Source organism: Thermobia domestica, chromosome 9 (assembly GCF_964235325.1).
Source record: "Thermobia domestica chromosome 9, izTheDome1.hap1.1, whole genome shotgun sequence".
Taxonomy (NCBI): domain Eukaryota; kingdom Metazoa; phylum Arthropoda; class Insecta; order Zygentoma; family Lepismatidae; genus Thermobia; species Thermobia domestica.
The window spans coordinates 97,079,299-97,096,981 of record NC_137462.1 but is presented as its reverse complement, the minus strand read 5'-3'; the positions used below and the strand labels follow the sequence as shown (position 1 = coordinate 97,096,981).

The 17,683-nt window shown below is 35.7% G+C and overlaps 1 protein-coding gene across 1 annotated transcript in view; it reads right to left on the bottom strand.

The window, feature by feature from the left end:
• LOC145660947 (sensory neuron membrane protein 2-like) overlaps positions 1 to 17,683 on the bottom strand; it is a 42,143-nt gene that overhangs the window by 8,594 nt on the left and 15,866 nt on the right. The window contains exon 5 of the mRNA XM_081726390.1: positions 6,757 to 6,875. Coding sequence (XP_081582516.1) covers positions 6,757 to 6,875 — 119 coding nt within the window. The remainder of the gene's footprint in view (positions 1 to 6,756; positions 6,876 to 17,683) is intronic.

Here is a 17,683-nt window from a genome sequence, read left to right as displayed (position 1 = left end):
AGAACACGATCAGAATGGGAGAACAGACATGATAAACTTATTGTTCAACATGATAACGCTCGCCCACATGTCGCAAAACCGGTCAAAACCTATTTAGAAAATGTCGGATGGGAAGTTTTACCCCACCCGCCGTATTCACCAGACGTTGCTCCTTCGGACTACTACTTGTTCGATTGCATGAACAACGATTTGATTGGACAGCGGTTTACTTCTTCAGAAGATATCGAAACATGGGTCTCTGAGTGGATCGCTTCCAAGGATGAGGACTTCTTTCGCCACGGAATCCGTACATTGCCTGACAGATGGGCGAAAGTTGTGGCTAGCGATGGACAATATTTTTCTTAAGGTATTTATGTATTTTGTGTTTTTGTACTACAGCTTCAATGTATGCGTACCAACCGCACGAATTAATTCCTAGACCAAATAGGAAAAATATAAATCAACTATAACAACAAAACGAAACTTAGCTGCGATCCTACAACACTACACCCTCAAGAGATGTTCTCCGTATAGCGCGATAAACATTACTGGCAAATTTTATGGACGGGGGTTCACAACCGACTTACCCTTGCGTTCTATTGGATGAAGAAATCAGCAGAGCTCGGTCAAGCTTCACGACTCGTTGAGATCACTATAGTTAAATACCTTAGACCAGTGGTTCTCAACCTATCACGAGCCCCATTTTATCACATCCTCTTGCCAGCGACCCCTTTATAATTTCTGGTTTGTAATAAGCTTGTATGGTAATTTTAATATTCTATAATTTCCTATTGCGAAGATCTCACGATATCCATCTATTTCTATGCTAATAGAATCCGTTTCTTGTATATAGCGGATACAGTAACTTCAATAAAAACGAATGGATTAGAACTAAATTTGTTCAGTTCATTCATATTACAAATATCGAATCCTACCCGTCATACTGTTTCAAAATGAAGGCCGAAAATTTTACGACTTTATAACTTCCTTAATTTTGGTCATATGATAAAAAATAAAATGATTTCTAAATTTGTTTTTTTAAAAAACTTGGTCAGTTGTTAAAAAAGTAATTGAACATTTTAAATGACTTGGTTTAAAAATTTATTGAGTATTTTAAATGACTTGATAATATGCGTCACGAAGATTGAACCGGATATGGCTGCACAAATGAGATCATACCATGCTCAGGTATCTCAGTATGTTTCACTTTTAATTGTATTTCAATAAGCGAGTTTTGTTGCATTTGTATTTTTCTGGTATTTCAATATGCAGTTCTAATTAATTTCATATCGTACCTTTTTCATTTAAATTGATTTTTAAACAACTCTGCACCTGTTGAAAATGTTTAGTAGACCTAAGCTTTTGTTGTTCTTAACAGTAAGTATAAAAATAAAAAAAAAATATACCTATCAGAACAATATTTAAAATAATATTTTAAAATATTTTCTGGTATTAGATTCTAATTATATTAATCTCTTCCACTTATTTTCACTACCCCAATGAAACCATCTTAAGACCTCTAGGTTGAGAAACCCTGCTATGGAAAAATGAGGTTTTCAATATAAGTTAGTCATGTTCTGTACACCATGATTCCATTGGTAGCTTAGAACATTCCAAAATGTGTCATACAGTTTTATTCGTGGATAACATGCGTCAATTATTTTTATATGCTTGAGGTTAAAATCAATCAGGGGAAGGGGTAACTCACTGAATCTATAAGAAATATGTTTAAAGGTTTTTTTTTTTTTTTTTTTTTTTTTTTTTTTTTTTTTTTACAAGAGAGTAATGAAACATGTTGAATTTCCAGTAGAATTTCTTGGGATTTGATATGTTCCTTGGAATTGAATTCACTCTAGAAAACTTAATAGAAAAATAACAAGTAGCAGTGTGACGTTGACACCTCGTAAAGGAGATTGATTTGTATGACGTGATATTTGTTCCATTAACATTGAAACCGGAAGTCGTAGTAAATTTCTACAGCTTCCGGTTTTCGTAGAGGAAATAGAGTGTAGAAGAAATATATTCTTGGGATGATAAATTGATTACAGAAACTAGTTTCTTTTTGGATATATATTGCCGTTTGCCCTTTATACCAATAAACGTGAAAACCGGAAGTATTTTATTTCAATCATTTCCGGTTGAAATAGAGGGTTCTGGAGAGATAACAAGTAACTAAGGTAACTATTTTTAAAACTCTAAATCGTTCCCAAAATCTAACGTTTCTCGCTATCTCTTGTTATTTTTGTTCTCTATTAATACTTAGATACTAAGTTTCAAAGGCGGCGAAATGGAAGATGAAACATGGCATGGGAACCAGGATCTCCTTAACTAAAGGTAAAGTCCATGAGAGGACTTTTGTAATCTGAGGAGTATGTTATGAACATTTCTGATCTCTCCATTATCTTCCGATAAGAGTATCTGCTATAATTTCTTATACTCGAATGGAATTCTAAAAGAAATGTAATGTTTGAAGAAGTTTGTTTAGAATTGTGGCATACATGTGAAGCACGCCTAATATTAAAGCTTAGTATTGCTCTTCAATTCAGACTTCATAAATCATGTAGCAACCAGCAATATGAATATCGTTAGGAATCAATCTTGGATCTAGAACCAACAAATATTACAAGGAAATGGTGTTTACGAGATTCGTGAGAGTATAATTAGAAGTTGATCACAATATCAAGAAAGATGATTTTGTAATAATAATAATAATAATAATAATAATAATAATAATAATAATAATAATAATAATAATAATAATAATAATAATAATAATAATAATAATAATAATAATAGTTGCAAGGAGAGATGAAAGAATGAAGTAGATAAAGTAATAGAGGAGATGTGGTAAGTAGAGATGCAAAAAAGCCGGCTTTTTTGAATCGATGGTTTTTTTCACATAAAAGCCGGCTTTTTTGGGGAAAAAACGAGAATTTTGGAAATTTTGGCTTTTTTCATTTTCATGATTTTTCTATTCAAATAGCTTTCTTATAATATATTCTATAGTTAGATAAGAATTCCACGACCTAAATGCCATATTTAGCTGTGTAATTCACCATCAAGATGGATGGAGCACATATTTTACGAATTAAAGCTAACATGAAGAATGTAGTATTTGAAGACAATTTTACAGGGTATTTAACTTTATTTTAACTTTTGAGTTATCGACATTTTTTTCTTCTCTAGATCATTTTAGTTTGTCATCCGTGTTTCATTTTTAAGAGCTTAGTATTCTAGCTTCTAGCACAAAAGTTAAACTTACGTTTTTCTATATATCCGTCAAAGTATACGTTTTTAAATATGTCCGTCAAACCGTACTTCCACATTTCTGTTATACTGTAGTTGTACAATGATTTAACAATAATTTTCCAGATACAACCTTGAATACCAATTTATACAAATAATCAGTAGCGGATTTAGAAAAGTACTTTGGGAGGGGTTTGTCTGATTGTTTCGTTTTCTAAAAAGTCCTAATTTTATTTGGGAGGTGCTTGAAGTTTATGAGTACAGGCATAACTAATATTTCGTTTCGTTTATATGTTTAGCAATAATCTTCCGGATACAACCTTGAAGATCATTTTATGCTGAGAATCAGTGGCGAATTGTTTTTTTTTTTTTTTTTAAGTGTTTTGGGAGGGGTTTTCTTACTACTAATGTTTAGTTTTTTTAAACATTCGTAATTTTTATTTGACGGGAGCTTAAAGTTTATGAGTAAAGGCATAACTAATAGATATTTCGTTCGTTTTAGACATTCCGCAACTTTGGAGAACAGGCTTCAGTCCAAAACACTGATCCCCTAACCTTCGCAAAACCGTCACTGCTGGTAATTAGTAATAATAACGATTTAAAAACAATAAGAAAGAAAGTCGGCCAACTCCTACACTCCTAGTCGGCCAGTACACGCACTATTTCTACATTCACAGATGGAATGAAGGAAGGCTTTGTCAGAATGGTCGAATGCTGGATTGAATCCCGGACTTCCCGATAGAAGCGCCAAGTCATGTTTGTTGTGCAGTTGTATTTAGCTTAACTTAAATATATTCCGTAGTCCTTTTTTGGGGGGGGAGTTCCCTAATGATATGTTGAATCCCTCTTGTTAATAAATCAGAAAACTTGAGGACTGGGTAAACCGTGATGTGGTCAAGGGCGCCCATGTTGTGGTTTCCAAGGAGGGGCAAGTATAAGCGACGTTTCAAAAATAGTTTCAATTTTTGCTGTAACTAATGTAAAAATTCTATTGGATTTTCAATATTCTGAAGTACATTTTCCTCTAGGGGCAAGCGCCCTCTTGCCCCCTTCCTGATGGGCGCCCTTGATGGTGGTTATAAAAAACTTGACTGTAGAATTTCAAGCATATACAGAACCAAAAGTTCCAGATGTGCAGCCTTTAATTGTATCATATAAATCTAAGCATTTCTCGTATGTTTAATTTTAATTTTATTTTGTTTCAAAAAGAGGGTATGGAATATTTTGCAGTAAAAATACTACATACAATTTTGCTAGTTATTTGTATATTTTTTTAAAAGAAGTTTTTACTTTTAGGGTTGGCTCGTTTACACCAGCTGTTTTTTTTAATAACTGCTTTAAACTAAAAAAAATAAAAAAAAAGAACAAAAATGCGAATCGTGTGAACTTCATGGTGACGTTTCCACATGTCAAACCATCTGCATTAGTCTTATTTCCTTTTCACCTTTTAATCAAGGTATCCCATGTTCAATTCTCGGTCGAACCACAACCCTTCTTCCATGTGTAAACCAAGTAGCGGTTCGGATGTCACTTTAAGCGAAAGTCTTCTCCTTGATAATCTCGGTATTACGTAAGGATGTTAATCCTAAACATACGAAACGAAACCAAATTATATATTTCTGCATGTCTGTTGTTTTATAAAGAAGCCAAGGTTGCTTAAATATATTGATTGAAATTGGTAAAATTTATCGATCGCCTACGTAGCTTCCAACATTAGCTTGGATTGGACTTTCAATGGTATCTACATACTAAATTTGTAATTTAATACCTCAGTTTTAGCGTCCTGATTATAATACGTTGTCCTTTAAATTTTACATGGAAAGCAATAACAGGATTTTCCCGTTATTGTTTTACATTTAAAAGAATGACGGGATTTTCCCGATGGCTAGGGCGGGAGTTTCTCAATTTAAGAAATTTACTGACCGGACTTCTTTAAGCTTACGGGACCTCTTTCAGCATAACCCCTTTGTTGCATAATAACACCAAGGCGGAACAAACTTATTTCTGAGAATATGTAATATAAATACATAAAGCAAAATATCTAAATCAAAAAACCTGGTTTAAACCCCAAAAAAGCCTGGTTTAAACTGCCCCCCAAAAACGGGTTTGTGGCAATTTCAGAAACAACCATCGTTCTTGCCAACTCTGCTTACTTTTGTATATAGGAGGTTAGTTTTTTTTATTATATACATTGGTTAATCCTTTGGAATTCATAATGTAAAAATGTTGAAGTAAAATTGTTTAAAATATCTTTTCGAAATTCATGGTTTATTTTCGAGGTTTTATATTATTATCGGCATCAACCACTAATTAAATGACTTTTTGTGTTATAGAGAAGCGAAACAAAGTCTGCTTTATCAATTTAAAGCAGAAGTTTGAAAAAAGCCCAAAATTTCCCAAGCAAAAAAGCGAAGCGGAAAAAACCGAGTTTTTTTTTTTTCAAAAAAGCCGTTTTTTTCCGAGCCCTTGCATCTCTAGTGGTAAGTATACAACATAATCAGTCAATCAATTAGACAGCAACAACTTAAGAAGGAGAAAAGGAAAAACATATACAATCTTACCTGTGGTATTTAGCCGTTGTAGAATACGATTAACTGTCGTAAGTACTATTTAATTTGTTTGAACTTAATGTGAGTTCAATGGGAGGCGGGGATAAAGTTTCCATTATCCTTGGAATCTGTCACTGCTAAAGATCATTACATAACACCGTAAAATTACTTAAGTTAGGACAGCATACGTTGTGGAATGGAACACGAGTAATGTAACACTCGAAGACACCACAAATCACAGCTCTTCTAATAGAAACAATTACACTTTTTGACTGAGAAACGAAAGAGTTTTTACCTTAGCTTTTCGTGACGAGATAGCCATGAACCTAGTCTTGTGGGCATCACTAAACTCAATCCTCTAAATATGTGTGTTCAACTATAATAAGGCTTTGTAAGGTAATTAGATTCTATGGAATTGTAAATATAAAACTGAGAAGCTTCATCAAAGTAGCAAGTATCATAAATCTAGTGAAACCTAACTAATAACAATAATAATATAACTGGGTTCTTCATTGCTCCTGAAATCCAGCTATTTTGGAAGCAAGTTAGTGTGGTGGGAAACGGTGTATAGTATGACGGTTAATCTGATGTTAATATTAGATGTTACTATGTACACCCGCCAACTGCACTGTGTTCAAGTGCCAGATGTGTTTCCAAGTTACTTTTAATAGTGGATCCTGTTCTTCATGACCGTGGAGTTAAATTTCACTACTGGAGCAAAAAAAGCAAAAATGAAACTTCACTACTCTTACTCCCTTCCTCCTCCTCCTCCTCCTCCTCCTCCTCCTCCTCCTCCTCCTACTACTACTACTACTACTACTACTACTACTACTACTAATAATAATAATAATAATAATAATAATAATAATAATAATGTTCAGGACATATCTAATATTAATTCTTTGAACTCGGCTTTGTAATCCCTAAAAATCTTGGTCTACCCTTTTGTCATTAGTTTGTCTACTTAGGATTTTGTTCTTACGATCATCACATCAGCAACAGATTCGTGTTTCTCCTTCTCTGGCATTAGTCCTTCAACTCCTCTTAAGTAATCATCGTCTGCCATGTAGAAATGTGGAAATGATAAGTACATGGGGAATTCTGAAAAAAAAAAAGTTAATACCGTACTGAAATTAATAACAGAATGCTTATAGTTACACTGAGGTCTGCATAATAACGTAATAACAAAACAGCAAAAAGGAAACAATGTATCAAATAAAATTAAATGTTGTAAGGAAAAACAGAGAAGCAACAAAGTAGTCTTCTGACAATAAAGGCTGGAAACTTATCGCAGTAAAAAGTGCAACTTACTTCATTTTGTAAATATCACTGTGGACACCTTCAAGATAACTTACCTTCTAGCTATGCACCGCTGTCAGTTCCATATCAACCGATTAATTCTAGAACTCGATTAGTGGAAAAGCCTTCAGAATCGTACTGTTATTCATTATATAATTAACATCGTTAATTTACTCCGTTTCAATGTTTGTTTTGTAATCGGAAATAGAAAGTGATCGCTGAGACTTAATTAATCCTTTGAAGATAGGCATGGTATATGAACACTAAGCCGGTCGTTCTGGTGAAGATGGATGTAGTGTACAAACAACATTGGATGGAAAGGACGCATGTAATTTATAAGTCTCATTTGTATTTAATTTGTCAAATAAATCATTCAATACCAAATCATAGGCTTGGATGGTCATTGAGGCGTCAATTCTTTTTCCTTTCGCTTTTGGTGAAAAATTGATAGCCATCGCTAAATGGTGTTAAGTGAATATACAGTACAGAATCGCTGTTTACTCCTCGTTTGTTTATTCCTTGCTCTAGTTCGAGTTCCGATATTCAAACGAGGGCACACCAAAATATAACACATACAGGATATTTTTCATGGTTAGATGCTCAACTGCTGGGTACGTTATTCCTAGCACGTGGTTTTGCCGAGTTCAATTCCTCGGTGGGACACTATTGAACACATTACAGTGATTCAGATCAGGGCCGGCCTTAGGTGATGGAGGATGCAAGGTTTGCAACTAACTTGCACCAAGGTCTGTAGAACCAAATTAAAGAAATGCAGTATGTGATACTAAGCCCTGCAAACACATCATTTACAAACTTATATGTATATCGTTATTATGTATTCATATACAGGGTGTCCGGGGAAAGCCGACAAACTTCACATATGCGTTCAGAATCTCAATACAAGAAAAAGTCTGCAACTTTGACCGGAAATACTTAATTACGGAGGTAGAGATAATAAAAGGGTAAGAGGAATGACCAATTATAGTAATTACTTTTAATTAGCTCATTCTCCGTAATTAAGAATTTCAGACCAAAGTCGCAGAAAAATATTTTTCTTGTATTGAGATCCTGAACACCTATGATAGGTTTGTAAGTTTATCCCCGGAACCCTTTGCATGTTTACTTATAAGCTTAATTAAGAAAACTGATTAACGTCAAAGACAGTTTCGAAACATTTTCCTGTTTCTATGTTGTGAAGTCCTATTTCAGGAGAAACTAACAGTAATCTTTCATCATGGACGGATCCCATTTCCCTTTATAACGTTTTCCATCTGCAAAATGTTCTGGTGAAAACGCTCACCCTGTTCATTGCTTAAAGCAACTAATTTTTCAGAGAAATAGCTCAAATGCAAATGCAGACAGTGAATGGATTTTAAAATACATATTTCACCCTTGTACCTCGCAATATTTCAAGAAGGTTCTGTACCAGTATTTCATAGATTTCTTCTCTTACAAATAAACCTATCGATATTGAAATCTATTTCTTGACCAAACTTGGCAGAGAAGTGCGGAATATCAAAAAACGTGCGTAACCAAATTTAAAGTGCTTCCGTCCATAAAGACGGCCGCAGTGGCCAAAGAGCTGATTGATCAGAATAAGCCATAACAATTTGTTTCAAGTTTGAACATTTCACTTTATTTGTAAAACGGGTAAAGGGATGAAAAACAAAAACACATTAACCGACATCGGGAGGAAGTAAATATCTATTTGTGGACATGCTTATCATGACCGCCATCTAGAAGTCAGCCACTTTGAATCTGGCTCGACTTTTTTAAATAGGAAGGGGATCAATGTCAAATTGGGCTAGAATTTTACGAGAAATACAACGGTGAAGTTTATGTTTCCATAAGTTTATATTTGTAAGACTTAATGAAATGCACATTAATATAAATTCGTTGGTTCAAAGTTTTTTTAACAGCTGTGTCTTTTTGAAAAGAACTCAAGTCAGAAAAACCTAAAGTATGCTGGTGAGAACATCGTAAGTAGCTAGTTATGAAAGGTGTAATCAGCTTGAAATCGTTATCGACTGCAGACAAAATGAAATGGTGATGATACAATCACAAACCTTAAATAACTTATGCAAGATTGATGAGATATTTTCCATTGGATCATTCCAATTAGAAAGCAAATCTTCATAAGCAGCCACCTATTCAGTTCGCACTAGTATACATTCGGTTTTCCTGACTTGACTTTAAAAAATACACTCATGAGAGATTTCCCAGGAGAGGGCAAAGTTTGTCCTCTGGTTTTGTATTTTTAATATAGCTATCATAAGAGAAAGGATATGAAAGAAGTCGCTCTGAGGCTGATTTATTTGATACCATCTCGGTATTCACGTTGTATCACATGTAGTTAGGTGGCTTAACGTCAATATAATGCCGAATCGTGCAAAATGTGATACCAACATGCCACTTTCAGGGGTGATGTGTACTTATGTAAGGACAAAATATGGATATAGACCCAAACTTCTGGGGGCGTGGTTTGCCTGGTATGACGTCATCAACATGGCCGCCAGCTGAATTAATTTCCTTAAATAAAAAAAGTAATAACTTGGCTACCGTTCAACATAGAAACTTCGTTCGTGCTTTATTTGTGAGAACATATTCCAGATCTTGAATTATGTAGAAAATGTCTTATTTATATGGCCGCCATTTTTAAAAATGGCGTCTCAAAGTGAAAAGAAAGCATTACTCGAAAACAATTCTTGCGTTTAACGGTGAATAACTATGAAACGAGTAGGAATTCACAAAAACACTTTGAAATAATCAAAATTCCGCGTTTCAAGAGCTTTCAAACGACACCTATATCATTGCTTTATCTTTAAAACTAACGGAGATATTTAATTTTTGGTAATGCTAAGTGGAATACTATAAAAATAACATATTGTCAAAAGATGCCAGATTGCAGGTAGATGTCTCAGAATCCTGCAAAATATGTTACCAACATGCCGCTTTCAGAAATAACGGGTACGTACGTAAGAGAAAAACTTAATTTGAAGCTATGATAAGAATTATTGAGTCTGAAGCACTTCAACAGTGTTCTTTTTTAGTAAGAACATTGACCATCACAAGCACAAAGTGCTGTACACTTAAGTGTCAGATTTGCACATTTACACGAATGAGTGCATAGTGTTTTACAACCACATTGCACAAGCTCCTGGCAGTGTTTTGATGCATCTGGCAGCTGAGTCCAAAAAGGTTCATACTCATCATTCACTTCTTTCCAGCCCCAATGTTGAGGATCTGGAATAATGGGAACTGGTTTATACCACTGCGACCATATGTAACCAGCTTGTAAAACTGCACGTTTGGTGTGTTCAAAAAGTGCTGCTTCTGTAGGGGGCACACTCTCAATTGTTCGGCTCTTCTTTGCCACTAGAAATTTCCTACATTCATTTACATTCATTGGGTAGTGCTATTGCGGTCATACCAAAGAACTGTAAATTGTTGAACTTTCTCGAAAGCAGATGGCGAAATACTAGGTGGACAAGAAGACAACTCCATAAATGCTTTATTAATGTCAGGATTTTTCCGCCAGACATCCCATGCGGTTTTCTTCCTACGTCCTGCAAAGGTTGAGGTGTTATCGCAACCAGTGAATGCGTGTAAGAAAATAAGGCCAATACACATATTTATTCCAAGATTATCCACGTACTGATGGATGGGAAGGTACCTGTGATTTTTTCCAACACCATACTCAATCCAGAGACTCTGTAGCTTTAGTTCGTTAAATGCATGAACGGCAATTACCACAACATCAGAATCGACTGTTCGGATCATAATCGAGCTATGGCCGTGCTGACTGGCATGACTTGCATGCAGTAACATGCGTGTGTCAGCTTCCTCGTGTTCACAGGGAGAAAGAAAAGAGAGATCAAGACTGGAATTACAAGATACTCCACAACCATTGGAGAAAATAATACTCTTCTCTTGTGATATTTCAATTTCACTCACACCACTAGCAAGATATCTGAAAAGGTCTGATTTATTCTCGGCGTTTTGTAGGAAAATAGACCAGTTTCTAGGAATACGTGCTGATCTGCTTACCTTTACTCGTGGTCCACTACCACGCTTTTTCCGCTCGCTCAGTTTCAAGCTACGCTGCAAGTAAACGTCGAAGATAACATCTACTCTTTCAAACTTGGATAACATCGCTGCAATATAGGGATAAAATATTGTGTCTCTGTATTCTTTGAATGTCTGCTGGGGGAGCGGTTTCAGCATGTGGACGATCGCTGGTCCATCCACAATTATGCATGTAGCGATTGGCTCCACGTGTTGAGAATCTCCACAATTTTCTAAGCATGTGATGATGTCAGATTTTTTGGCTTTGCGGAGAGTTCCATCTTCTGATAGTGATGGAGGAAACTCAAGGTTTTCATGTGTGAAAAAGTCAGAGAGGTCACTTTCTCGTGTCTGACATGCTATGAATAGGCGGCTAAATAGAGCACAGTCGTTTTTTAGGATTGTCACTTTCTGCTGTCCTTTTGTTACTTTTCGTACAGGTCGATCAAATGGAAGAATGTTGTTCCTGGGAATTTTGTCGTAAATTAACTTTTTACGTTCTACAAGGCGATCCTTCACGTAATTTTGGTATTGCTCTTTGCCGAGGGGTTCAGCAATACAAACACAACGTACTGCGTCATCATCGGCTACAATTCCATTCGATAGAGAGAAAAGCACATTATCTTCTTGAGTGAATGGATTTCGATCATCTCGCTGGAATACCTCCATTAGGTTTTTAACGTTTTGAAAGAATCGCTTGTTAGCGGATGGCGTGTCTTCAAGGTGGACTTCGATGTCGTCATTTATGGTGCTGCATATACCACTGTCATTCTCAAACTGACGAACCAGGTTCATGATAACGGGTCCAGAAAAGAACCACTTCAACAGAGCTCCGTGATTGTCAAACAACCCAACGGCGCCCCCATCACCCTTCAGATCTTTATTACACTGTTCATGCATGTGATCATGCGACATACATGTGTAGGGACGTCCACTTGTAGAGCCAACAAATCCCCCTTGCCGAAACTCCTCGTAAATAGATGGATGTTTTGTCCTTAATTCTTCCAAAGTTTTGATGAAAACTGGCATCCACCTCGCATAATGTGTGTGATCAGTAGAAAACATCCATGGGCACAACAACTTTAGTGAAAGGATGAACATTTCAAAATTTGCTGCTCGAATGCTGTGGAGAAGAAGGAACAGTAAAGACTGCAGCTGAAACACTGTGTACCAGTATTTGAACTGGTAGGATTCGTTCAGGCGAACTGTAATCCACTCCTCAAAAGTCGGTTGCTTATCACTTTTTGTAGACAAACTATTTTGATATGCTTGTCTTAGAAGTAGATAAAGTGTTGCGTATGTAACCTCGTGGGCATATCTCGTTCTTTTAACATGAATACCTCGAAGACACTGCTCAGCTTTACCAGAAGTGAGGATGTCTGATTCTGAAAGAAGTTCTGCCCATCCACTCCCTGTGAGCCAGTTCCCTAGCACTTTCAGCACAGCCATTTCAATGTGAAGTGCACCCATCATTACAACCACCTTGTCTTCTCCATACACATCACTCATGGACCACTGCACCTGTTTTGCAATAGCATACACTGGTTGATCACACGTAATCACAGGGACATGGCCTGAATTTAATGACAACAGTGCTTGCTTAATGATATCAAAGCAATGACGAACGACTGCTAGTGATGTTATCGAATCATATAATACGGGAAGTAATACACACGCACTCTTTGATGGAGGAGGAATGTCAGAATCTGCAGAATAGAAAGCACTCCGCGCAATATGCTGAATGGTTTCAGAACTTTCGAGATCAATTTCTCCTATCGTTTGCAGCCATTTGTCACAAAAATGATTGTGCTCTGCACTAAACGTTAAAATTTCATTTTCAAATGCAGTGATTTCAGTAGTTTTCCTCACTGATGTTGTAGGGATGCGAGTGTACCAATCAGGTAATGAGCTAGTGATCTTCTTTGTCCATTCCTTATCACTTACCAACAAATGGGGAGCACTGTCATCGTTGGACACTTTTTGAATTAATGATATGGCAGTTCCATGAAACGCTTCCTGGGAAGTGTTCGAAGATGGATTATGATCGATATTATCTATAGCAGCACAGATAAACCTATTTGGAACCAGACCAGGAGGATACACGGCATTCTGGTCCTTAAAATAGTGACAAAGTTTATTGGTTAGTGTTGCTGATACTTCGCGAATTCGATCGTATGATACACATAATCCAAGTTTGTTTAGTCGTTCTATAAAGCCTTTCTTCCGTGTTTTCGTGTGAATAACCAAGCCTATGTACAGTGGTAAGGGAGTTTCATTTTCCAGGGAATGACGGGTTTTCAAATGACACTTATTATTTAGTCTCCGCTTTACGCAGTTGAACTTAATTAGTTGAGATAGAGATAATGCTGCTGTACTCGCATCCACACATTCCTCATTTGAAATGTTTGGCCCTTCCAGAACCATTCTCATAAACGTTGTCAGCACTACAGGAACGGACTCCATTTGGATCTTGCTGGTGAAATGTCCATTAAATTTTGGGGTAGATTTGAAAATATGGGTCCTTAGAATAGATGCTGCTCTAGCTAAGGACATTCCATCCTCTTCAGAGTTATACATACATGCACTGTGAACAGCATCTCCCACATTAGACTGATTAATAAGAAGAATATCTTTTCCTTTCTTTACTTCTGTTAGCTCAGGTATATAGGTTAGAATTCTCTCCCGAAGCCTTGAGCTGTGTACCGTCTTCTCTGCATCAGCAACGCCAAATTCGGTCAGGCGACGAATTACAAGTCTTTTAATGTCAGCTACTTTGAACACTGGGAGGCTTTCTGTCTGCAGCGCATCTTGAAGATGGGAAATCACTTCCGAGAGCACCATCCCATATATTAATGCATAATTTTCTTCTTCAGTGCTCTTCCTGTTACTTGCTACTTTACGTACACGATTGTATAACTGAGCCAAACACTTTTTATGATATTTAGCTTCCGTAGCGACCATATCACCGCTGCTAAGTTTTGCCAATAACTTAGTGTCACATAAAGTAACAGCAGCATCACGAACTCGGTTACTTAATTCAAGAGTACGAACGTTGACCAGTGTATCAGATGAGGCGTCTGCATCACAGAAGAAGCAGGTGTACTTGACGTCACCTGCGTGGAACGTTGAACGAGTAGATGGGGCACTATCAACGATTTCATCTTCGTGTTTTCGCTTTTTTGTTATTATCCTCTGTAGTTTGCTTCGATCGATTCTGTTTCTGCACGTTTTATGAAATTTACCCTCATTTCTGGTAATGGTTTTCTCGAGTCCACTTCCGTCATCAAGTAATTCAAGGCGGATGTTAGATGGAAGCCCGTTGTTTTCTTAATATGATAATAAATCATTACACAAAGTCCTGTATCCGGCGCCAAGGTCTGATCTTTTGGTTTTCGCTGGACACACGAGCTTTTCAGATGAATGTTCTTGACACAAAATACATAGGTTCCAGTTAATAATGTTTTAAGGTCTTCCACTCACTACACGTTGCAAATCTTGGTCAAGACTGATTAATTGACACTTCTTTCCCTTCGACATGGTTTCTCTGTGAAATGTGTTCCAAACAAATCCCAAGCAGAAGTTAACTCAAGGGCGAACCTAAAAAGACACAAAAACAAATAAAACTATTAATTTTGTAATTGTTAATGACATTGATACAACAATAATAAATGCGCTATTTGAAAGCTCTTGAAACGCGGGATTTTGATTATTTCAAAGTGTTTTTGTGAATTCCTACTCGTTTCATAGTTATTCACCGTTAAACGCAAGAATTGTTTTCGAGTAATGCTTTCTTTTCACTTTGAGACGCCATTTTTAAAAATGGCGGCCATATATATAAGATATTTTCTACATAATTCAAGATCTGGAATATGTTCTCACAAATAAAGCACGAACGAAGTTTCTATGTTGAACGGTAGCCAAGTAATTATTATTTTTTATTTAAGGAAATTAATTCAGCTGGCGGCCATGTTGATGACGTCATACCAGGCAAACCACGCCCCCAGAAGTTTGGGTCTATATCCATATTTTGTCCTTACATAAGTACACATCATCCCTGAAAGTGGCATGTTGGTATCACATTTTGCACAATTTTTTCACTTAGCCACCTAACTAATGACATAATCGGTAAGACCACCAGAAACTTTTACGTAGCGGGGTGTTCAAAATAAATGAGGATGTGTACCCCCAATAATGATATACATTTTTATACAAACTCAAAGAAAACAATATTTTTATGCCCAGGGATGTGTAAGAATTTTTTTTTTTTTTGGAGTGTTAGGGATGTACAGAATACTCCCTGGACATAATATCTGTTTTTACAACAGAAATTGTAAACATAGAAAAAGGAAAAAAAAAGAAAAAAGAAAGAAAGAAAAGAAATACTGGAGCATTAAATTCAGAAAATATTTGCTTGTGCCCGGAAACTTTATACAAACAATCCATTTACTTGTTAGGGAAAGGTCATACCCTTCTTTTTGAAGTCCATGGATGTACACTCATGTTCAAAATTATTGTCGCATGTCTATAAATATGTTGTTCTAGGGATAAAATTTGATAACGAATTCGCCTGGTATTTCTTATAATGTTAGTATGTGTATAATTGGCAAAGACATATATGTGTCAAATTTCATTATACACATAGTATCAGTATTAAAAGAACCCTGCAAAATCATTATCATATTATATTCTTACAAGAAGACAGTTATATATATGCGACGATAATTTTGGACATGAGTGTACCTGTATTGCAATATGTTGTGTATATTTGACAACTAAGAGTAGCAGAGCCATCTTAACTTACCATAGCCACTTACCATAGTTACTCTATAATTCTGTGACAATTATTTATAGCATACGGTGGTAATTTTGCGATCTTTATTGTCAGCCCTTGTGCAGCTGATTTGATCTTAATATTAGTGTGAAACTCTGGTTTGCACAGTCAAGTACATTTCAGTGTCTCTACCTTCCCTTCTACTATCTTCAGTGCAACATTAATTTGATCATCATTTACTTACATTTAGAATCTCCTTATTTAAACCTACAGAATATCTGCGGTGGAACATCATTTCTCATCATCACCGTCTCCTTTAGCCTAACCGGCATAACCGTGGGACTTAAAACTTAAAAATTTCATTTCATTTTTCATTTTCAAATAAATCTAAATTTTATGTCTACGTATGCCAATACTATCAGTTGCTGGTAATTTGTGATATTTGAATGACAATATAAACATAATATTCAAAATGGTGTTAGTTCTAGTCTATTGTTTGATCTCACTAGGAAAAGGACAGTAAAGCAAAAGCAAAGTACTTGAGTTGCTTAATGATAAATTTGTTACTGCTTTCTTCTGAAACATGTATACTTCCGGTTTTTGTTTCCTACTTTAGATATGGAACGTTAATGATAGTAAGAAAATTCAGCAAACTTGCGTGCAATTCGAAAGCTTAATATTACGTTTGAGATGTTTGAGTAGTAATATCAAAATAGCATTGACATCCAGTACTTATGTTCTACACAGGTTGTGCAAAACGTTCCGCTGTCCCTCAGAAAACATAATTCCAAAATAAATAGACAATTACGATTTTGACTCTTCAAACTGTATTTTTTAGTAGATATGCCTATTTTTAAAACAACAAATTGAGTTTCCTTCGGAACCTCTTATCACACACTGCATCAATATAGCCTATATAAATTTAAAACTCCATATTGTTCGGCTATCGCCTATGCATTTTTTTTTTTTTTTTTTTTTTTTAGTTTTTACTATCATTATTCTTCTCACACTACTCCCTACGTCCAAACACTTTGTCTTTCTGTGTATTTATTTATATTTTTCTACCTTACTGAAATTTTCTATGACATCATATTTATGGGTATCAGTGACGAAATGGGTCATAAACTTCGTGACCCGTGAGGAGGCAGATCCGAAAGCAGTTAGACTTGTGACCCAACAAACCAGTGATCCCGTATAACTCGACGTTGACGAAAAATCTTCACATATAGAGGCTCTGCACATACACACACACCGACAAACTGACTGTTACAAAATATCAAATTTCAGTAGACTTCCATAAACTGACACATGGATCAGAATTTTTTTTCTTTGATTGTACTCAGCATGTCAAAATAAGTCTTGATGCAAATTTTTGTAACTCAATTGCAGTTGGTTTGAAAAATGAAATAATTTAAATATTGCTACCTTTGTAAGATTTTATCTTTCTGTTAAAATCCTAGTCTTACTGAGACAACAAAAACTCAATCACTAATTAAAGTAGAAATAATAGTTATGTCTCACTTGAATTGTAAGCGTTTCAATTCAAGTAGCTCTCAAACTGTTTCACAATGCAGGATCAAAACCGTAATGGAACTCCCATCGCCATTCGAACTAGGAACTACGTGCTTCGAAGGTAAAGTTTTAGCCATGGTCAAAAAAGATTTTTCTACAGATATGCAAACTCAATGAATAAAAAAAAATATTACTAACATTTATTAAAATCTAACAAGCGGTTTCAAAACTAGAAGATGGGATTCTTAACACATCAAACTAA